Here is a 25,201-nt window from a genome sequence, read left to right on the forward strand (position 1 = left end):
TTCCAACAAATCTCAGGGTTGTTTTGATTTGCATTTCCCTAATAATTAATGATGTTGAACATTTCTTAAGGTGTTTCTCAGCTCTCCGAAGTTCTTCATGTGAAAATTCTTTGTTTAGCTCCATACCCCACTTTTTAATGGGGTTATTTGGTTCTCTGGGTTCTACTTTCTTGAGTTCTTCGTATATATTAGATATTAGCCCTCTGTCGGATTTAGGGTTGGTGAAGATCCTTTCCCAGTCTGTTGGTTGTCATTTGTCCTTTTGATGGTGTCCTTTGCCTTACAGAAACTTTGTAGTTTTATGAGGTCCCATTTGTCAATTCTTGATCTTAGAGCGTAAGCTATTGGTGTTCTATTCAGGAACTTTCCCCCTGTGCCCATGTCCTCCAGGGTCTTCCCCAGTTTCTTTTCAATTAGTTTCAGTGTGTCAGGTTTTATGTGGAGGTCCTTGATCCATTTGGAATTGAGCTTGGTACAAGGAGATAGAGATTTCACCTCACACCAGTCAGAATGGCTAAGGTCAAAAACTCAGGAGACAGCAGGTGTTGGCAAGGATGTGGAGAAAGAGGAACACTCCTCCACTGCTGGTGGGATTGCAAGATGGTGCAACCACTTTGGAAATCAGTCTGGCGGTTCCTCGGAAAACTGGGCATGTCACTTCCTGAGGACCCTGTTATACCACTACTGGGCATATATCCAGAGGATTCTTCAGCATGCAATAAGGACACATGCTCCACTATGTTCATAGCAGCCCTATTTGTAGTAGCCAGAAGCTGGAAAGAACCTAGATGTCCTTCAATGGAGGAATGGATACAAAAAATGTGGTATATTTACACAATGGAGTACTATTCAGCCATTAGAAACAATGAATTCATGAAATTCTTAGACAAATGGATGGAGCTGGAGAACATCATACTAAGTGAGGTAACCCAGTCTCAAAAGATCAATCATGGTATGCACTCACTGATAAGTGGATATTAGCCTAGAAACTTTGAATACTCAGGACATAATCCACAAATTAAATGATGTCCAAAAAGAATGGAGGAGTGGCCCCTGGTTCTGGAAAGACTCAGTGCAAGAGTATAAGGGAATTCCAGAACAGGGAAGTGGGAAGGGGTGGATGGAAGAATAGGGGGACGAAAGAGGGCTTATGGGACTTGCAGGGAGTGGGGACTCAGAAAAGGGGAAATCATTTGCAATGTAAATTTAAAAAAAAGACTTCCAATCATTCAAACACATGGATCTATGGAGGCCAAATCTATTCAAACCAACACACACACACACACACACACACACACACACACACAAGAATCAAAACATGAAAACTTTTTCATGGTTTTATCCTTTTTACAGCTTAAAAAAAATCTTCCAATCCATTGGGTAGTTGTGGTTCAGGTTGTTTGGTTTTAGATCTATGGAACTGAGGTGAATATCTTACATACCAAAGCAGAACTGGCCTCCATATTCTCTCAGCATCCTTCAGTTCCTACCTGATACACCTTACCCCTAACCATGAACTCTGTAGTCCAGGGCCTGGGTTGCCCTTCCCCCTCGAGGCTCTTTCTTCCCTATGTAATGCAGACTTTTTGGCCTTGAAGCTCTCCTCTTCTCTCTTCACCCTTTCATGCTCTTTCTCTATTTCTCTTATCTCTCTCCTCTTTCTCCCTTCCCATGATGGACTTCCCTGGCTTCCTTCCTTAGGGTCAGTAAACTCCTCTGAGAGCAGCTTCCCCAAAAACATGAGTTTAATATTATCTAATCTGGCTTGAATTGGCTCATTTTACCTGCTGCAGAGAAATCATTTATCATGCCCCTTTAAGCCCAGAACTTGGGAGGCAGATTCAGAGTGATCTCTGTGAGCTCAAGGCCAGCCTGGTCTACAAAGAAAGTGCCAAGACAGCCAGGGCAATGCAGTGAAATGCTTGATTCAAAGTAAACATAAACAGCACTCATTTCCCAAACCCTGAAACTTTCAAAGTTTTATTGGAAAATTTGTTTATTTTTATAACAGATGTCTGAAAAAGCCAAAGTTTGTTCAAACAACCCAGTAGAAGAGACACTATTCATCCTGTGTGTTGAGAGCTGTATCTCAGTGAGAGAGGACTTTTATTCATCAGCAATACTCCTAGTAAACAAGAAAATAAATAATTTACACAGCAGGAGTTGTTCTTTATGTTAGCTAGTTTTTATAGCCTCACCATGAATGAACCAATTATTTTCTTATTCTGTACACGGAAACACAGCATATTCTGCTACTGATAATCACTGTGGCTAGTCTTGGCAGAAACTGTTCTCACATTTTCTTCAGAGGTAAGCTTTGTGCCTAAAATAACCCAAGACCCAGACAGAAACCCCAAATTAGAAAGCTCTTCTAGGAGGCACTGCTGTGGAATTGTTCACCACACACCCACTTCCCAACATTTCTCCACCACCAATGGCCAGGAGCCAAAGCACAATGTGTGTAATCTGAGCTGACAGGGAATTTCATTTGTACTAAAATTGTAATATTTTGCCTAATTCTAATTTAATTTTAAAGGTTTGGAAAAAATGAGCAGACTGGACTGTCAGATATCATTATGGGAGAAAGATATCTATTGCTTTAAACTGTATACATAATAGGAACATTTAACTAAACTGTTTAGTGCCAGTAAAGACTAATTTTGGGAGGAAGCACGCTTTTTATTATTTTATAATTGTTATGATGGGAGTTTTGCCTGATAATCTCCAAAGGTTGAGTTCTCAGAAACTGCCCTATAAGTCTGGAATTTGTTTGCTGTTTCCAAAACAACAAAACAGCACGCCAACAAACACTCCAATTTATTTTTAAAAATGTTGTCTTAAAGCACATTCAATTCACTATTTCCTGAAGTATAAATAGCACTATCATTAACAGCAGATGATTATTTCAGAGCTTCTGAGCTAGACTTAAAATGTTATATACCTTATATTTGTATCTTATTATGGCATGATTTTTGTTTATCGGTGGTCCGTGAATCACACTGTGGTCTGATACGTTGGTCCAAAGGAACCATTCTCTCCTGCCTGAAACATCTCAAAAATGTTTAACACACATACAGTATCCACTCCTGTTTCATTAAGCTAAGATTTCTCTTGTTTTTCTGTGGTTCTCCAAAAGCGAAGAGAAGACCCAAAAAGTCTACCTTATTCTGTATACTCAGGGTTGGCAAATAGATTGCTGTGTCAGTCCCAGTAAAACATATTCTTTTTTCAGCCTCTTGCCTACCACACATTTTCCTTATAAACGAAATCTTTCCTGGAAGCACTGGGCACAACTGTATTTAAAAGGTTTCTGTATAATTAATTTTCTGTGTTTTCTCCCTTGGGCAAACATATGGACATTTGAAACATCATAGTTACAGTGCATGGTGTACATGATATACAGTTGACATTCATCAAGGAACTACCAAATAAACAAGCAAAATGTCATTTTTGGATGCAGATCTTTTTCATTTAGAAATTATGCAAAATTTGTAGTTGCTAAGGAGAAGAGAATGAATTTTCCTATCTTTGTATTCTTGGAGAAAGTGATGTTTTCAAGTGTTCATTCTGTGATATGGACAGAAAGATACTGATTGTAAATGTTATCAGATAATTGAAATGAGTTTAGTGAGACGACATTAGCAGTAAGGACAAAAATGTACTCAGGGTATATTTATGTATAGGATAAGTGAAGACCCAGTTAAACTTTCCATTCTCAGGAAGCCACATTGAAAAATCACCATTGTCACAGATGCTTGATGAACTCAGTTATCACTTTGGCTTCCTCAAGAAAGTCAGTGTGCAGCTGGCCCAGCTGCAGAGGATTTGTATGTTTGTAAGGTGTAAATCACAAGGTTTGTCTTTCAGTAGGTTCATGTTGATTTGTCAGTTTTACTGCCAGAGTTGCTGTGGGTTAGTGATGCAGAGATATACATTTGTTTGATGGTAGGGCCACAGGTGCAGGAGAGTCAATAAACATAAATATACTATTTTATTTTAGGACACATAAGTCTTATTCCCTGTTTAACATACCTATAAAAACCTGCAATTCTTACCACCATAGTTGATTTGAAATATATCATATATGGAACGATCTCATACTCACTCCACTGGTGGAGAAAAGGCAGAAGGAGAAAATAATTCAATGGCTCTAAATATGCACACAGAAAGAGAATATAGTTCCCTATTTCTATTATATCCCATGTACAAAATTGCTTTCATATTTCAGGCTGTGTATTTAAAATGGTGGGTGCACTAGAATGACATTGAAATTCCTTGTGATAGCTATCAGTCATTGATGGCTAAACAGTATTGACTTTATATCTGATCATAATCCAAGGTACTGATGGTGGAGACTAATCTTTCTCCTTCCAAGAATCAAAGCAAGACCTAATATGTATCTTGAAGAAACCATACTCCTAGTGGTAGAGATTTCTATAGCAATTAAATACTATAGAAATAGAATCATAATCCACTCTATATTTTCTTAGGTAAGACAGTATCAGATATTATTTGCTTTCATTTATCAGTTATCTTTAATTATGTACCTTTAGAAAAGGAGTATAGCAGTCAGGCCATAGTGAAGATGGGGTAGGAGATATCAGTATTCTTGACATCTTTTCAAAAACTTAGGAAAACTCACAAGGGACCAGGCAGCTGAAGGATCACTGGAACACTCACTTAGCAGAGGTTTGGAGACAACTGAAGAAGCCAGAGTGCCATGGGATGTCCGCACATGCCATGTGGAGTGCCATGATGGTCACATGTAACCTGGAAAAAGGGGATTACTGCACTGGGAACTAAATAGTCCCATAAACTGCATGCATGCCCCCCTACTGTTTGTAGTATTCATCATTGTTTACTCCATGGCTTGTCCTGGAGAAAGTACTGGGAGCTTTTTACCAGTAAACCACTTCTGTAGATCTCCCCAAAGAAGGAGATGTGATTGATGCCCCTACACACAGAAATGTCCCATGATCAGGACTGCCATCAGCCATTCCACTTATGGTCCAGACATCCATTGTAATGTCACTAAGCACATGCACTTCAGATGATGATTTTATACCTATCTTGTACATGTCTGTACATGTATATAGTAGGATTCTTTTTTGAAAATATTTTTATTTTCTATATTATTTGTTTACATTCCAAATGATTTCCCCTTTCCCAGATCCCCCCTCCCCATATGTCCCATAAACCTTCTTCTCTCCATCCATTCTCCAATCACCTCCCTCCTTTTTCTCTGTCCTTATATTCCTCTCCAATGCTAGATCAATCCTTTCCAGGATCAGGACCCTCTCCATACTTCTTCATGGGAGTCATTTGTTATGCGATTTGTGCCTTGGGTATTCAGAGCTTCTGGGTTAATTAATATCCACTTATCAGAGATTGCATTCCATATGTATTCTTTTGTGATTGGGTTACCTCACTTAGGATGATATTTTCCAGATCAAAACATTTGCCTAAAAATTTTGTGAATTCATTGTTTCTAATTGCTGAGTAGTATTCCATTGTGTAAATATACCACATTTTCTGTATCCATTCCTCCTTTGAGGGACATCTGGGTTCTTTCCAGCTTCTGGCTATTATAAATAAGGCTGCTATGAACATAATGGAGCATGTGTCTTTATTGCATGCTGGGGAATCCTTTGGGTATATGCCCAGGAGAGGTATAGCAGGGTCCTCCGGAAGTGTCATGTCCAGTTTTCTGAGGAACCGTCAGACTGATTTCCAACGTGGTTGTACCATCTTACAGCCCCACCAGCAGTGGAGGAGTGTTCCTCTTTCTCCACATCCTCGCCAACATCTGCTGTCTCCTGAGTTTTTTGACCTCAGCCATTCTGACTGGTGTAAGGTGAAATCTCAGAGTTGTTTTCATTTGCATTTCCCTAATGACTAATGATGTTGAGCACTTCTTAAGGTGCCTCTCGGCTATCCAAATTTCTTCAGGTGAAAATTCTTTGTTTAGATCTGTACCCCATTTTTTAATAGGGTTATTTGGTTCCCTGGGGTCTAACTTCTTGAGTTCTTTGTATATATTGGATATTAGCCCTCTATCAGATGTAGGGTTGGTGAATATCCTTTCCCAATTTGATGGTTGCCATTTTGTCCTTTTAACAGTGTCCTTTGCCTTACAGAAACTTTGTAATTTTATGAGGTCCCATTTGTCAATTCTTGATCTTAGAGCATAAGCTATTGGTGATCTGTTCAGGAACTTTTCCCCTGTGCCCATGTCTTCAAGGGTCTTCCCCAGTTTCTTTTCTATTAGTTTCAGTGTGTCTGGTTTTACATGGAGGTCCTTGATCCACTTGGAGTGAAGTTTAGTACATGGAGATAAGAATCGATGAATTCGCGTTCTTCTACATGCTGACCTCCAATTGAACCAGCACCATTTGTTGAAAAGGCTATCTTTTTTTCCACTGGATGTTTTCAGCTCCTTTGTCGAAGATCAAGTGACCATAGGTGTGTGGATTCATTTCTGGATCTTCAATTCTATTCCATTGTTCCAATTGTCTGTCACTGTGCCAATACCATGCAGTTTTTAACACTATTGCTCTGTAGTATTGCTTGAAGTCAGGGATAGCGATTCCCCCAGAATTTCTTTTGTTGTTGAGAATAGTTTTAGATATCCTGGGTTTTTTGTTATTCCAGAATATAGTAGGATTCTAAGGCTGCTCTGTATGCATGCCTATCTCAGACAGCAGAGCTATAGCCCTGTAGGCTGGCCAGTGCTTCAGAGGCCACACCTGGGCTATTTCTATCCATGCACACTATCCAGACCTCTAAAACCACATATTCTAGGCCACAGGTATTAACAAATATGAAATAATTTAAATAATTTCTTATATCATAGGAAAATAAACTGGAAATTAATCAAAGAAAATTTATGAAAGCTATACACATACTCAAGGATTGAACAATGCACTTTTAATGTCCACTGAACCATCAAAGAAATTGGGGGAGAAATTAAAAATTAATTCTAGAAACAAATAAAAATATAACTTATCAGAACATTTGAGATATATATAGCTGAGGCCTTCTAAGAGAAAACTTTACAAATGTAAGTACTCACATTTTAAAAATTAACAATGTGATGATGCACTTTAAGACTCTATCTAGGGAAAGAAAATAAAAAAGGGGGCTATAATATGGCTCAGTAGCTAACATCATATTCTACTCTGTTTCAGAGAACCTGGTCCAGTTCCCAGTACTCATGTTATATGGTTCACAGGTGCCTATAACTCCAGCTCCAGTGTGTCTAACTTCTTCTGGATTCCATTCTTATTTAGTACAGTGATAAGAACCGTAAACATCAAGATGGGACTTGAGACAACATATTGAGGAAAGCAAATAAGAATAACTATGTACTAAGATGATGTTACCATAATGAAACCCCCTCATTTGCATACTAAATAAAGTTACTTAGAGATTTCTAGAAACATAAAGTTTACACAGCTTCAAATGTCTACAGAATGAAATATGTAGGTACTATCAGAATCTCAGCAAATTGGAATGCCTAAGCTTCTTTTCCCATGGGTGTGGGAGGCTCAGTAGACTGCAGCTTCATGCCGTGCTACATCATCGGAGTTCCATCACTAGGGGAGTGGCTATGCAGAAAGATGAGACCAGCTGGTAAGGCTGTCCAGAGGCAAGCAGACATCTTGTCCATTCAGGTAGGTTAGCAGCATCTTCTACAAATTCATGTTGAAGACAAGGAATGAAGAGGAGTGTTATGTCCTTAGGTGAGAGCAAGGCTGGCAGTCTGTGGGAGCATTTCTGTAGCCAAGACAAATTTAGAGAGACTAGATTTTTCTTTTAATTTGGCATTCTTGGGTTTACTGTCATGATTTAAGGATGGCAATGTTGGGATTATCAAGTAAATGAGGTCTTTAAGCATGAACAACAAAATTCTGAAATATATAAAAAAAGAGATTATGAATACTTTTCCAAGCATGCTAAAGATATGCAGTCATGAAAAATGAGATCACATAGATAACTGAGCAGGAACATATTTTAAGATCTTTTATTTGAAACATAAGCTTTATTCATATATAAGACAGTTTTATTTGCCAGAAAGATTTGTTAGATACAAAATTATTTGTAGGGGTTTTGGTAATATTTGTTAATGCAAAGTCAGAGAGTGCATTCCACAGAAGGGATGCTTTGAGACTAACCCGTACCATGACATTAAATAAGAGGTATTGAATATGATTGCAGGGAAGAAGAGAGAAGCTGCATGTTCAGCTTTAAAGAAATTATTATGTGAATGATGTTGATCATGATATGAGAATAACCATGCTATAGATAACAACATTTAGTCATTGGACTTGCACTGAAGTTTAAGGCCGAGAGATTCAGTTCCCATTCGTGGCTCTCTGTCTCAGAATACGAAGCCTTGACATCACTACATCCCAGTCGGCATAGGCTCCTTCCAGATGGCGGGATATCTCAGTTCCTGCCTCATAGCTACGCCGTCCATGAAGCAAGCGCCAGTTGTCAAAGGTAATCACATCACCTAAGTAGGAGAATTTTTTGACATGAATAATTTATATTTATATGATTTACAATGATAGAAATTATTATTTACAAAGTATAAATTATGCCTTTGGTTGCAAATAACATTTTCTTGTTCAAATCTGTTGCTCAACATAGCAATTATAATTAATAGGAATAAACTATATTCACTAAGAAACCAAATAACAAGAAAATGATATAGTCAAGATGCCACCATTATTCAGTTTACATTAAAAAACAGAATATTTTCATTTGTAAACATAACTACACAATTTCTTTTTAAACTAATTTTGTTCTTGGACAGTTTTTACATGTAGATAAAACATTCTAATTACTCTCCTCTCCAATTCCCCCTTCTTTCTCATATCTCCTATCCTTACCACTGCCTACTCCCATGACATCCAGTTCCTTTCCTAAATTCTTAACCTTTGATCTTTTTTTTTTTTTTTGGTGACCTCTTTAGTTTTACCAAGGCCATGTGTGATTGTTGGGTTGAAATTCTCCATTGGAACTTGTCAGGGTCATCTGTTGAACACAACCATAGGAAATGGTTCCCCACATACATCATACCATTTAAACTTCATAGTTTGATAGATTTTTACGGACATCTTTCTATAAAAGATTTTTCTCTGTGCAAGACTTTTGTGTTCTATTTTTGCAAATTTATCAATACTAGATATTCTGTCCCAGTTTAAGTAACTATAAGGATAGTGAAGTTTTTGGCTGATAGCTTAAATTCTTCATATTTTATATGCATTTTTTTCAAAAAGGAAATACTGAGAAGAAAGCAGCATTTCTCCTTATATGAACTCCTATTATTTTTGTATGTATTTTTCCCATGATGTTTCTGTTTTATATGGTGTTATTCCTAAAATAAATCTGCTTTAACTGCATGCCAAAGGCTTTATGAAGTTATCTAGCTCTATTTATGTACTTTATTATATAAAAGAAAATTTCTAAAAAGAACTCAATTAGATTTGGTATATGTGTGTGTCTGTAGTTCCAGACTTACTACTTATGTGAATGAGGTAGGAGTATTACTGAAGCCAAGCTCTGGAGCTAAAGATGAGTTGTTATGATATATCAAGGAGAGAAGAATGGGGGAGAGGAAGAAGAGATGAGGTTCAGGGATTGAAGAGATGTCTCCGCAATTAAGAATATTGATTTTCCAGAGGATCCTTATTCAATATCCAGCACTTACACTGTGGTTCACAACCTGAAGATTTGATGTCCTTTCATGGACTCTGTGGGCATTGTATAATGTGTAGTGCACAGAAATGCATCAGACAAATAGACACATGAAAAGGTAAGTAAAGTCTTAAAAATAAAACGATAAAAATATGTTCAAATTGGCCAAACCAAGAGCAAAGAGAAATTATGCAAATAATTCTCTTTATTTGCAAATAACATGCAAATCTTTATGATTAGATCCATTTTTCAACATGGTGTCTATAATCAATAAAGATATGCTGTAGTCACTAAGAAGGGAGATCTTATGTGTTCCCTTTATGAAAACTGAAAGCTATGCCAAAAATGTACATACTTAATTAGCTCAACTTCACTATTCCATAATATATATGTATATATCTCAAAACATATATACAATAAACACTCACAATTTTATTGTAAATTGAAAAAATAAATATCAAGGAAAAATGTTCCAATTTAGTGATATTTTAATCAGCAGAGATTGCCTAGAAAAAATATCAATACTTCTTTATTCACTTCACCTCACTAGAATAGGCAGATGCCTGCTTTATTTTACTATTATTATCTTTGCTAGTTAAGTTTTATCAATAAACACTACTCATGTATTTTGGAGTTGGAGTTACAAAGATAATTTTGTTTAGCAAAAGAGTTTATAATAAATTTCATTTTCACTATTTTGGGAAGTGATGCCTTTTTATGAGTGTGGGTAATCTTCATGTTGTAATTTCTATAGCATTTCTTAGAATCTAGGCTGTGCTCATGAAACTTTAATATAATACAACATTGGGTGTAAGGAAAGAGCATTTTTTATTGCATTTGGCTTTAGTTAATAAAATAAGGAAAATCACACAGGTGATACAGAAGAGTTTTCAAAAAACTATCAGAGCAGACAAATGTAAAACAGTTTTAATATTAAACACAGGCTTCATCTGGTCTCTCTTTGAATGATTCTTAGATGGAAAGATCTTAAAATTTCATGTGCTAGGATTTCCATGAAAGTTTGACAAAAGTCTAAGTTTAAGTCTGGGGAGTCAGGGGCTGGTGAGATGGCTCAGAGGTTAAGAACACTGACTCCTCTTCCCAAGGTCCTGAGTTCAAATCCCAGCAACCACATGGTGGCTCACAACCATCCATAATGAGATCTGATGCCCTCTTCTGGTGTGTCTGAAGACAACTACAGTGTACTCACATATAACAATAAATGCATCTTTAAAAAAAAGTCTGGGGAGTCAGCAGTCTAGAAGTAGAGTTATCAAGAGCCTGCTATTCGGGTAAATCAGCTGCTTGTTAGTAGTCTGCAGTAGTACCAACCTGGATGACATTTTACTCCACTGACCTGGATTCATCTTGAAGGTATACTTGTATTCTTTGCTGTTCATGAGGTCCACAAACTCTTTCAGAGCTGCGTAGAAAGGCTGAACTTTTTCAATAGGGACATCGAAGACTGTATCTCTGGTTGCATTGTTGAAGTTGATCCGCACCACTTGGCCTTTATCATCCAACCTATTTTATTTAAGAGGCAAAATTAGCATCTAATAAGTGTCAATTTCTTTTGGAAGATATGTTTTAAATATAGTATACATAAAAACATCCAAATTAAACATGAAGGGGTGATGTGTTTTAGATACATGTTCTCATTATGCATATTGTGTCTACTTAGGTCAAGCTAAAATCCTAAATAACCTTTTAAAAAAGTAGGTTTTGAATTTAACTGTCAAGTTATAACTAAGACTCTTGATCTGCTATATGCAATGGTACATGCTTGTCAGAAGGGTGAGGCATTAGGATCTCAGGGGTGAACACAATGTGAACCACACAGTTTTCAGAGAGCAACTTAGATTTATTTTTATCTAAAATTTATTCCTGAAACTTATCTTTTCTCCATCCTTCCCATCCAATTTTCTATGTAGAAAATCTTCTGTTTCTACCCATAAATTATATCTGTTAGCGGTTTGCTGAATTCTCACTTGGGGGGTTGACAATACAAGTTTCATCCTCAGAAAGTCTCTAGAGCTAGAGGTTCCCTTTATCATCAACTCTGCTTTCCTTTTAGAGCACGCAACATTATTTTAAAACATTCATTATAATTTGGCTGAAAATTTTAAACACCTCCCTCTACTAAATCTAAGCTCTGTGAGTGTAGGGTTCTTTGTTTTCTCCTTTGATGCATCCCAAATACCAAGCAGTGCCTTGGCTCCAATAACCACTTGCTGACTGAAGGAATGAAAAATATATGTCAGCCTAGGACTTGATAGAGAGAGACAGAGAGAGAGGCACAGAGAGAAGTTAATTGAGCATGTAAAAAAGAAAAAGAAAAAAGTATTTTAATTAAGAATGAGGAGTAACTCAGTAAAAAGAAAAGTAAGCTGTTTCCCATCATGTACTCACAATGAAGTTTTAGAAAAAAATACCATAGTCTATGTAGGACATCAATTATGATTCTGCTGACTAAACACTTTATGAGAGATGTTGCATTCTTATCCATGTGGCCAAAATGATTCTGCTCCAGAGATGCACATAGGATGCAACTATGGCTAAGTAGCACTGTGCAGTCTTCTAGTATGATCCTTGCAGTGAAGATCTAATGAATGGACCTTGACATGACTGGGCAGGGAGTCATCTAGCTGTGTCACAATTTTTGCAAAACAAACAATATCCTAACTAGCATGAAGGGTGTTGAAAATCTTGGGGCTTGCAAGAAGTATCTTTTAAAATGAGGCCAAAACAAAATGAAAAAGTTAAGAAGAAAAGGCAAGAGCTTCTGGTTGGCAGGATGTAACTCCTGGATCCAGTTTCAGTTATATTCTGTCACTTCCAGCTGTAAAAGTGCTAACACCTATAATCATATTGATTATGACAAGGCAGAGTTTATATTTAAAAATGAAGCATGCATGAATTCTTAGTTACCAAAAAAATCTAGCATTGATTGGGAACAAATTTTATGTCACTTGGTAACTTTTTTAATGGAAAAACATACTTTCTTTTTTCTTCTAGAACTTAAGTCACACCTTTGAACATAATAAAAGATGTCTGCTGTTTAACACTTAGGCCAATTGTTCCAATGACAGTGAATTTATAAGGCTACTCACTCTATAATCTTGTGTTTAGATTGCACCGAGAAGTCACAGTAATCCACTCCAATGTCTGTAAAATCCACAAAGGTGGAGGAGAGAACATGGAAAGCCTGAGGGTTCTTCTCCTTGAGCTTTTGGCACACATTAAACCCATCTACGATTTCAGAGTCACCTCCTGTGACTGTTTGCTTGATACAGTGCAGAAGCTGAACCTGTAAGGAGAAATGAGAAAGAGTTAAAGATGATGGAACCTACTTTTAAAAATCAGTATGCTGAATATTCAGGAGATAGAAATTAAAAAAAATCAACAAACATTTTTTTCTTTTTTAATATTTTTATTTTCTATATTCTTTGTTTATATTCCAACTTTAAAAAAAGCTATTCTCTTATGTCAGTATTGAGGGGAGTTATGATGAAAAGTTGCTTATAATAATGTGATATGTTTCAAGCCTACTGCAGTTGAAGACATGGGCATAAGAATAATGCTCACTAGTAGGGCACAGATCCCAGCAGTTGTAGACAGGGAGCACCACATGCTGCGGCAGACATGGAAGCCAGTGACAAAGGTAGGTTTAAATTGGGTAGCGAACTGTGGATAATACTTGGGCTGCATCAAACAGAATGAGAATGCTTGGGATACATCAGACAGAATGAGAATGCAAATGGGTGACTGAGCTGATAGGTCAGAAAAATGCGTCGTCTACTGGATAATACAGTCCTGGCTACGGCAGATTGTTGTAGTGGGAGAGGTGAGCCAGGCTGGAAGGTAACGGGCTTTTCTCACCAACAGTCTTCAATGTCAGATGAAGCATTCTTGTACTTGCTGTTGTGCACAAGGGTCATCACTCTGGACATAATATGGACCAAACCTAAGAATACTGTATCTATTAGTCTAGTGTTGCACAGACACACTAATTTTTTTTTTGTTTGTGTTTATTCGAGACAGGGTTTCTCTGTGTAGCCCTGGCTGTCCTGGAACTCACTCTGTAGCCCAGGCTGGCCTTGAACTCAGAAATCCACCTGCCTCTGCCTCCCTGAGTGCTGGGATTCCAGGTGTGCACCACCACCACTCACCCAGACACACTAATTTTAATATGAGAATATGCCAAGCCATAGTTACTTGCCACTATAATGAGACAGTTCATACATGAAGATGTAAAGGCAATGAATTAGGGTGGGACTATGGGAGGAAATGGTAAACCAAACAAGGAAAGTATTAATTGTTCCATGTGTTAAGAGAACATGGTGAACATATTACAATTTGAAAAACAAAATAAAAATTAATTTTGTTTTTGTGAGTAGGGTTTTAATTGTTTTTGTGCCTCCTTTTGGTAAGTAAGTTTAGGTTGGATGATTTGGAGTACCTAAATGCAGAGCTTGGTTTTCTGTTTGGAAAAACTAATGGCATTCTCTTGGTAAGACTTTGTTTTTACTGATTCCAATACATTTTAGATCATTGTCTCACTGATGTGACCAAATATCCATACTTGGGTGGATATTAGTGTTAGTAAGAAAAATATTCACTTAGCTTGGTTTTCTCCATAGATGGTCTAGAACAGTGGCTATTAAGGCTTTATACAGTGATAAACATGCTCTTCTTTGTTGTGTAATATAGCAATCACAAGTTCCACATGGCCATTGTAAGCTTGAAATATAGTTATTATGACAAAAGAAGTTAATTTAAAATTATATTCCATGTTTCTTTTTCCACATGTCTGCACATGGTTGTATATATGTGCATGTTGGCATGCCTGTGGATATATGTTATATGTGACTGTACATGGACATGTGCACATTCATGCAGAGTCCTAAAGCTAGCATTAATGGTTTATCTCCATTACTCTCCACTTTATTTACTGAGGCGGGATTTATATGGTTGAACAAATAGGCTAACAAAATATGTTGATTGGAGGATATACTGTATGTTTTATCTGAGCTGAAATTACAGGAGAGGCGCAATGTTGGGATCTAAACTCTGGTCTTCACACATGCCTGGTAGGTGTTTTATCCTCTGAGCCACAGGTTTTATATCAATTCTGACAATTTTATGCATAAACTGTTCTCAAATAATAATTATTTTCTATATATTACTTTTTATGATGGTATTCAGAGTTTGGTAAACTTGTCTTCAGTTTGAAGATTGGAGAGACTGAGGTATCAAAGTATATAACAAAATTCAGTCAGTATGTGATAAATACAGTACTCAAACTTCAGCACATTTGTCACAATTCCAAAACACAGAAAGTCCCCCTCATTTCAGAGTATCCATTTACAACAATAATAGAAATCTAGTCTTAGGTAATTATGTGTCTTCATATGCAAAAGGTCAATTCTTGGAAGATAATTCAAACAAATTAATGATTGAATCTTTAAATAGAGCAACATTTTAACCTTGAAAAGCATGTGCATAAAGTGAACAAGGCATTTTAGAAAAGTTATCTCAGTATGTCAAGGAGAGACCAGGCAACATGGTAACACAACGGAGAAAGAGCCACATCAGCCACAAGTTTACAGAGCTCCAAAAGCTACAAGAACACAAGCTTGTTCTCAAGAGAATCACGGTGGTCAAATTCTTTTGAATTTTGCCATAATGGACCCACTGATTCCAATATTAGTTTTAAGAAGGCCAGTTGATATCTTTCACACATGATCAGGCCAAATATTATCTCTTTTTGTGTAGGTATGTCTTAAGACAATTTTATAAAAGAAAATAGATTATAGAATCTGACAATATTTTCACCACTAATCCAAAAGCTAAATATACTCCTGTCATATATAAAATTCAATTTTGTTTCACATAAATCATTCAGAATAAAAAAATTCCTTTCTAAATATTTCCTTATGGAAGCATGTGACTTTTGGCCTAGAGAAAAAGCAAGCAAAGCCACATCTGTGTGTCATTTACGATGTGTCTTCTCATCCTGATCAAGTGGAACCCAGGCCAGGAAAGTAAGTTTCCAGATCTCTTCAAATATACTGAAAAGAACACTTACCTTTCTATTTGTTAAAGAAAAGATCAAACTTTGGTATTAAAAGATTCTTCTTAAATCAAAATGGAAGACTCACAATGACACAGACAGCCTATATATGTTTATCTGCTAGAATGAAAGCAAGTCAGGAATTCCTTATTTACAAACTATGGAAAGCCATTGGCTTTGCAGGCCTCCTTTGACTTACTGCACACGTCATGGCTTCTCTAAAGCAGATTGCTTATGTTTCTGTCATGCACAAGATGCCTTAAGTTTTGAGCTACAAAGAAGTGTAAGATTCAGTTACTGTCCTTGAAGAGTTTGTAAAATATGACAATATCTATAAATAACCTATCACATTTCATATTACGCAAGTTAGTAACTCCAGTTCTGAATCATAATGGTGTGTTAAACATATAGGCAGAAATGTAGGTTCAAGTCCAGGTTTTTCATCCATTAGTGGTGGTCCTAGAAAACCTTATGCTTCCTGTTCCTGTCTAACACAGCAAGGCATGATCAAGCTTGTCTACCCTAAAGGATTTCTAAGATAAGTCATGTAAAGAAATTGAAAACTCCGAGAAAGCATAAAATATTGAGAAGATGCCAAGTATTGTATTCTATTCCAGGTATATTTCAGAAGCCATTGAATAATTTTTTCCCTTAGGATTTCAGTTTTTACTTAGAAACAAACTTAAGTTCACAAAAAGCAAAATCTAACTTAAAAGATCCAGTAGGACTTTTAGTTATCCAGATCCACTCTTTCAAGTTGTTCTACATTCAACGTCTCCAAGCAACTGTTAGCAGACAACTGTTAGTACTGAGTGGTTTGGCCTCTCTGTACCACATGCAGAATAAGTCTAACTGTTCCTTTCTTTCCCCAGCTCCTGTCCCAAAAGGTGATCCGAGGAGTCATTTCTCTGTCATCCTTTGGTTCAGAGGAATCATGTGGTGTTTTACAACCAGCATAATTTAAAACATATGAAGCCAAATACTAGACAAGCTTAGCTAACTAATTCTGGCAAGAACAATGGGTAAGAACCAGGGCACAGGGAATACTCGTTCAGTTAAGATGATGGCCAAAAAGAATTCATTTTGATTCTGGCCCATTCATTCTTAGTTAATTCAAGAACTGCCCTACTTTTTAATCTGTCTCCGAAGATATGGATTTGTATGTGGTTGCTTCAGTTCAGTTCACTTTAGCTAAAAACTGAAGGCTACACTGTCTTTAGTTTTCTGACTTTTTTTTTTTTGGTTTAGGATAATAATGATTTTGTAAAAATGTGTTTGGTTTAGGAAGATGATGGTTTGTAAAGATGGGGAAAGAAAGAAAAGATTTTTGCAGATAAAATTGCTATGCACGATGCTGCTTCTTTGGCAAGTAATCTTGTGGGTGCGATATGAGAGAGCATCCAATAAGAACTTGGTTATCTGTTCCTTATGCTGATATCCCTTTATAACACATTTTCCAGCTTTGCACGAGAGCAATCCACTTTCTTATCTCCTGAGTCTGAGCTAGCCTTATTAACTGCTTAGACAAATAAAATATCACTGAAGAGACCTTATGCTGATTACTGGCCTAGGTCCCAAGAACTCACACATGCCTTGGCTTGCTCTCTGAAAATGTTGCCAGTTGTCATGTGAGAAAGACAAGGCTAGCCTGTTGGAAGATAATAAACTGGGGGAGCAGAGGCAAACCATCTCAGCACCCTGTGAAGTGAGCTGTTTCCCGGCCAACTTGGCAGCTGACAAGAGCCAGATGACTGAAAACAATAACCACTTAGCTGAGCACAGCTCAAATAGTAAAAACACATGTGTGGAGTACCTAGCTGTTTATTATGATACTAATATTCATTATTATTATTTATCACTTGAATAGGCCTAATATATGCTGGTCAAACACTCTTACCATTGAACTACATCCACTGGAAGTATTTTGTTAAGCATTTCATTTCCCAGGTACGGCCCATCAGTTCAACTTTGTGTGTTTGATGCATGTATGTGGGTGTGAAAGTGTGTACATGCCCATGTGCATGCATGATGAGCATGGGGAAGAATGTCAAGTGGTCTTCCTATACTGATTGCTCTTTTAAGCTGTCAAATTGATGAGTGATGTGTGTGTGTGTGTGTGTATGTGTGTGTGTGTATGTATGTGTGTGTGTGTGTGTGTGTGTGTGTGTGTAAGCAAAGCAGCAGGTTAGCATTTCCTCAGTTACTCCTTATTTTAGGAACAGAATCTATCATTGAACCCCGGAGCTCAACAATTAGTTTCACTAGCTGCCTGGCATGCCTCAGAGAGCATTTTCCTGCCTTCCCAGAGCTGGGTTTACAGGCACATACACACGCCCACACCTTTTTACCTGGGTGACAGGTATCTGAACACAGGTTCTTATGTTTGTGTGGCAAATGCTTTTATCAATTGAGCCAGCACCCAAAAACCCAATTTGGAAAGTTTTTAATTCATTTGCTGAAACAAGGGATCACCACATGACTGCACACTATATTTCCACATTTCGTTCTTGTTTAATTCTTGTGGGAGTGATATGTGTGCAGAAGAATCCCAAAATATACTGCCGTCTTAAAATTTGTCTTTGTGAAGCAACATGCTCCAATAGTTATATCCAAGAAAAAAGATGAGTGAAAATGTCCATTCCCTTTAGAAAGTGAGGACATTCAGAATTTAGGCACAAGACATCTGTGAGTTCAGATTGTGTTTCAGCAAAGACATATCCAGCAATGAGATATATAATCTACACTTGGTCCAGGAGAACATTTTTTCTTGGCCTGACTTGTGGAAAATGTGTTGAAGCTCACCTTACCCCAGGTGGATGGTGGAGGGCTGGGTAGTCAGTGTGGAAGCTGAGCTTCCCAGTTGTATAAGCCACATTGTTGGCATCAATCTTGTCCTGCACTTGCCAAGTGTGTCTGCAAAAAACAAGAAACATGTGTTTTCAAAGGTTGATGCTAAGCCAGAGGAAATGTGTTACAATGCATTTGCTATGAGAGGGGAAATGGAAACTTTCCATTTTATGAAATAATTAACATAATGACTAACAGCCAGAAAAAATTTAACCTTTCTCTTAAGTGACTCTTTCTGGATTGCCATTTCTATGTTTCTCCTGTCAAGATGCTGAAGAACAACACACACGCTAGCCTCTCCCATAGGATTGGTAGAGAGGTACATATTGGGATTATGCGTCATTTTTAAAAAGTTTAATCCATTTGATTTACTACAGAGAATTCATACAATGTAAAACGAAGAACTTTAAGTGAACAAGGTGGCGGCATTTAGTACATCTAAATGGTAGCAACACCTATGAGTATAGCTATTCTAAAATCATGCTCATCCAAAGCAAAAACCCTGTAGTGGTTTGAATGAGAATGTTCTCCATAGGCAGAGATATCAGAACACTTGGTCTCCAGTAGGTGACACTGTTTGGGGAGGTTTATGAGGTATGGCCACATGAAAGAAAATCCACTACTGATGTAGACTGTGGGAGCTTCAAGCCTCACTATACTAGCAGATTTTCTTATGCTTGCAGTTGGAGAGGCACGCTCTCACCTTCCCGTTCCTGTCTGCATGCCTGCTGATGTTGTCATAGTGAATTTTTATCCCTCTGGAACTGTATGCCTCAATAAGCCTCTCTTTCTATACGTTGCTTTGGTCATGATATTTTATCACAGTAATAGCAATGTAGCATTTTTCATTTCTCATCTACAGTTTCTTCTCATTCTGTTCTCTTCTAGATCTCTGAGTATCACTGATAGTTCTCTGTCTTATATGTGTACCTATTTTGAATATTTACTACACATAGGATTGTATATCATTTGTCCTTTGGCTCCTGGCTTTTTTCACTCTGCATAATGTTTTCAAGATTCATTCACAGTGTTAAGGCACATGTTTTCATATCACTTCCCTTTATAGCTGATAACATTCTACGGTGTGGTGCTTGGTGTCAGAATTCTGCACTTTTTAAATGGAGAGAATACAGAGTGTTTCTCTATTTTCATTAGTTTGTCCATTTGGGCTGTTTCTACTTTTTGGTTGTTACAAATAGTGCTGATCTGGTCATATGTGTAAATGCATTTATTTGAGTACCTATTTCAAATTTTTTAAAATGTATTCATAAGAGTACAACAGAAGATCAAATAATTGCTCTGTGTTATACTTTTTGAGGAATGGGCAAACTAGTTTCTATTTTCTACCATTTTAATATAACTAGCTATGTTTTGTAGCAGGAATTATTAAAAAAGGAGCACACTGCCACTTCTCCTGGCCTGTCAGGCCTCAGCATCAAGTCCCAGAGGTCCCCCTCAGTGCAGCAATCTCTCTGAGCTAGTTCCCACAGCATCCTAGCTGTGTTCCCTCTCTGCCACAGACCCTGTAAATGGTGGACCTAAGTACCAGTAACCGTGGGCTGCGAGTTCTCCACCGTAGGTGGACCCACATTGTAGTAACCAAGTAAATTAAAACTCTTAATGTTTAATTAATTAGCTAATTGTATTTATGTATGTGAAACTCACAATTATAAGATGCCAATTTATTAGTTGCTTAATTAATTAGCCAATTGTATTTATGTATATGAAACTCACAATTATAAGATGCCAATTTACAATGATAAAAGTCTTATCCCAATTTCTAACCTTTAGATAATTTAACATCTGATTCCATCTTGATACACATCTCCCTCTCTCCTGCACACATGCATCTCTCTCTGACCTCCCAACCCTAGCTCTGCCTCTTCTTTCTTCTCCAATCACAGGCCTCTCACTGCCTCAATGTGTTTTGATAGGAAATATCTTGCAACAATATTTCAGGTTTTCAAGTCCTTCACACCTACACCTACATTTCATAGTGCCTGATTTTTGAGAATTGTTATTATAGTCTACTCAGTGTTATTACAGTTTTGATTTGTATGTTCCTAATGTCCAATTATAGTGCGCATCTCACAATGTACTTGCTGGACACTTGTGTATCTTTGTAAAATCATCTATACAAACCTCTTATTTTTACATTGACATATTTTTTGTTGAATCATAATAGTTTATTACATAGCTAACATAGTAGACTATTGATTAATTTGATTTGTGAAAACTTTCATGTATTCTATGGGCTTTTTCTATTTTCTTACAATTGTAAAGAAGATTTGTTTTTATTATGCATGTGTATATGGTACGTGTATGTGTATATGTATGTATTTGAGAATATGTGCACCATGTGTATGCAGTGCCTTTAGGGCCAGAAGAGGGCATCAGGTTCCTTTGAATAGATGTTTCTGAATAACAGTAACAGAACTGGAATTACATGTGGTTGAGAAAATCCCTGTGTGTTGGATGGAAACTGAACCTGTATCCTTGGCAAGAGCAGCCAGTGTTCTTAACTGATGAGCCATCTCTCTAGCCCTATGTTAATGAATGCTTTTTGATGCTCACGGGTTTTCAGTTTTTGTGAAATCCAATTTATCCACCTTTTATTTGTTGGCTATATTTTGCTGTAGTAACTACAATCCTGTTACTCAAGCCTATGTGTTCTCTTCTAAGAATTTTAAGATTTATAGCTTATTTTTAACTTATTGATCCAGTCCAGTTATTTACTCATTTGTTGCTGTTGTTGTATAGAGTTTGAGTTAGAGAATTCAATGTCATTCCTTTATCCATGGATGATCAGTTGTCCCAGCACCATTTACTGAAGACACAAGTATTTTCATACTGAATGTCTTTGATATCTTTTCTGATAGTCAGTTGGACATAATAAAATAGGCTTATTTCTTAGCTCAACAATTCTTTGCTTTATTTGTCTACCTTTATTCCAGTAGCACGAATAGTGATTATCAAAAATTTATTTTGTCTATTTGTAGCTCCTTCAACTTGTTTTTTCCCATTTGTAAAAGAGAAGGGTAATTTTGGTGGAGATTTTATGTACTCTAGACTAGCTTTGGTAGAATTAACATCTTATTGATATTAGATGTTTCAATAATAACACCAGATGTTCTTTCATTCATTTAAGACAATTTATTTCATGGATTTCTATATTTCAATTGTATGAGTTTTATTTTACCTCCTTGGTGCATTCTATTAGACATTTTATTAATATGGATTCTATCTCAAATTCAGAGTGCTTATTTACTTTTCAGAGTACTTATTGCTTCTATATGTAGACATAATTAAGCTTTACTTGTTCATCTTGTGTTCTGCATCTTTGCTGCTCTGAATTATTAGTTGTGGTAGAAGTTTTGATAGATTTCCTTTTTTTCTTTTTTCCTTCCTTTCTTCTCTTTTTTCTTTCTATCAATTTACTTATATCCACCCATCTATCCATTTATCTATCTATCCATAATCTACTTACCTACCTATCTTTCATCTATCTTTCTATTCTATATACCATTACCTATCATGGATTTATATGTTTATCTATGATTTACATACCTATCTTTTATTATCTATTGGTATGTATGTATGCATGCATGTATGTATGTATATCTGTCTACATCTATATCTATCTATCTCTATCTCATCTCTATCTCTATCTCTATCTCTATATAGATAGGTCTATATCTACCCATATCCTATTTATTTGAAACTACCCAAACTATATTTTATAGTTGTGACATCATTGGTCTACTCTTGTTCCAAATTGAAAATGATGTACTTTTTATTATTGCTACTTAGGTCATGAAATAAAACTTGAAACTATTACACATAGCCTGTCATAATCACAATAATTTTCTCCTTTCCAAAGTAACAAGAACCACGAATTATTATCATTTCAATATTATTTATTTACATTTCATTAGTCTTTACTCAAATATATGTCCATCCATACTGTGCTTAACTTTGCTCAGAAAAACATATATTTATTATGTCTTAAGTATCTTTCATTTTTTGCATCATTATGATTAGTGTGTGTATATATGCTCAAATGCATGTGGGTGTACATACTGTACAAGTGCATATAGACATATATAGAATCAAGAGGTTGACACTGGGAGACTTCCTAATCACCTTCCACTGTTTTTATTGTGGACTGGTATTGCAGTTGAACCCACAGCTCATTGATTTGGTTAGTCTAGTTAGCCAACATTCTCAGGGAAATCCCTGTCACCATCTTCTGAGCACTAGAATTGCACACAAGACACTACCCACCCAACCGTTTCCTGGGTGCTGGGAGTTGAACTCTGGTCTTTGTGCTTAAACAGCAAGTGCTTTATAGACAGAGCTGTACTCCTAGATCCTCTTTTAAATTTCTTAATCTATAGGTTTTTCTCTTCAAACTGTTCTCTCAATTTAGTGTTTGAAAAAATATGGAATTTTAACCTAGAAAGCATTGAAATTCATGCTGCCATTCAACACATTTCCCTGCTTTTGTACTACTAGAAAACAAATGGCTAAATGCAAAGGTTTACGTTCAAATGCAAAAACCTAGGTTGACCTAGGAAATGAATGGCAAGGCATGTAGTATCTGGCTTTCTTTATGGTACAGCTTTGTCTGCATAGATCATCAGTGGATACTCACTGTCACTTCAGTGAGGCAGTAGGGATTGCAATGAGATGGGAGGGGGTCCTCATCTCAGAATATTTGAGTTTAAGAAGTTCATGGTATGGTGTGGGATCAATAACCATGAATGTTAGAAATTGATCCAACAGGTCTCCATTTCATGACATAACTTTTTCCTAAAGAATGGTCTCCACAATGAGCTCACATTGTCCACAATAAAGTGCACAAGGTTGTGCAGTTGGAAGTTTTAGAAAGTGGTTTTAGAAAGCTATGAGTTACAGTGCTGAAACTGAGCTTCAAAATCCTAAGTTCAAGTTTCTAGAGCATCTTTTATTTTCATTTATTATTTTTATTTTCAAGTTTAATCTTCTATGAAAATAGCAGCAGAGCATTCTGAGGTTTGTTATGAAGAAAACAGCATAAGCCATAACATAAGAGAACACTAACATTCCCCTCCAGGCAAGTGTGGCCTCCCAAAGACAGAAACTATCATATTTTCCTATTTTTTAAAAAGCTTTATTTTAGCCAGGCATGGTGGCATACTTCTTTAATCAGAGGGCTTTAAAATCAAAATCTGTGAGTTTAAGGCCAGCTTGTTCTATAGAGTGAGACCATTTCTCAAAAAAGGGGGGATTTATTTTTATTATCTTGGTGCATGTATATGTGGGTACATATAAGTGCAGGACCAGAAGAGACCAAAAAGAATGTGAGATTCTCTGGAGATGGAGTTATGTGTTCTAGTGAACTACATGAATTAGGTGCTAGGAACTAAACACTGGTCCTTTGGAAGAAAAGCAAGAGGTCTTAATCACTGAGCCATCTTCCCAGACCCACAATTTTTGATTTTGTGTATTTTTCCTCTTTATAACCACTTACAATGAGTCTAATTATCTTTGATAAAATGGTTCAATATGTGAAGAATAACCTCCATCAGAAATAGAAATGCAGAATGTATACTAGAATGTATACTTAGAAAGAAAATCCTTAAGTGAAGACCAAACTAGAAGCAATGAGAAATGAAATATATACAACAGATATATTTCATTTAGATGGCTAGGAGATAAAAACAGAGATGACTTTGACATTAAGTAAAGCAAGCTACAGAGGCAGCTCCTCAATGGTTAAGAGGACTTGCTCTTTCAGAGGACCTGGTTCAGCTTCCAACACCTACATCTGGTGGTTAACAACTCTAGTTCCAGGAGATCTGATGTCCTTATTTGGTCCCCAAGGGCTTGCATTGTACATAGAGATAAATAGGTACTTACACATATGTGCATGCACACACACACACACACACACTAAACAAATAAATAAGTAATATCAAACACAGAAAGAATAAGATAAGGTAAGAGAAGGGAGGCAAGTAGGGAGGCAGTAAGGAAGACTGAACACGCGCCATGATGGGACTTCCATAAGAAGAACGCAAAACAAAGGAACAGAATAAATAGAAAAATCTCAAGAAAAAAAAAAAAACCTTGGCATTTTAAAGAAAAGATTGTAACTGCTCACTGAAGAACTGACCTCAGAACAACCCACACCAAAACATGGCATGGAAAACGACCAGACTTCAAAGAAAAAAAACTCACTGCCCAGGTAGAGATATTACATTACTCATAAGGAAAATAAAATCTGATTACCAATAAAACTCTCCTGACTTGTTAAACATGATGTGAACCAAGAATTCTTTATTTAGCCAGGCCAATTTTCAAGTAGAAGGAAAAGTCTTAAGCTGCTGTCAACATTTAAGAATCCAGAGAATATTGTTCCCATGGGCCTTTCCTGAGAAATTTACAAGAGGCTGGGTTTCAGACAGGCAAAATAAATACAGGCCCAGTGACAAAAGACTTGGTCTAACCAGCAAATTTATGTTTACTTAAACTAATGAGAGCACGTAAAAAAGATAAAAACAAACAAATAAACAAATCCGGGACATTGAGAATGTG

At 36.7% G+C, this 25,201-nt stretch overlaps 1 protein-coding gene across 1 annotated transcript in view; it reads right to left on the minus strand.

Annotated features, from left to right (window-relative positions):
- Positions 1 to 8,354: 8,354 nt before the first annotated feature.
- Bbox1 (gamma-butyrobetaine hydroxylase 1) overlaps positions 8,355 to 25,201 on the minus strand; it is a 49,245-nt gene continuing 32,398 nt past the window's right edge. The window contains exons 4-7 of the mRNA XM_052181393.1: positions 18,583 to 18,688; positions 12,813 to 13,009; positions 11,060 to 11,226; positions 8,355 to 8,515 (exon numbers count right to left, since the gene is read on the minus strand). Of these exons, the coding sequence (XP_052037353.1) occupies positions 8,355 to 8,515; positions 11,060 to 11,226; positions 12,813 to 13,009; positions 18,583 to 18,688 (631 nt within the window). The remainder of the gene's footprint in view (positions 8,516 to 11,059; positions 11,227 to 12,812; positions 13,010 to 18,582; positions 18,689 to 25,201) is intronic.

Source organism: Apodemus sylvaticus, chromosome 5, assembly GCF_947179515.1.
Source record: "Apodemus sylvaticus chromosome 5, mApoSyl1.1, whole genome shotgun sequence".
NCBI lineage: Eukaryota > Metazoa > Chordata > Mammalia > Rodentia > Muridae > Apodemus > Apodemus sylvaticus.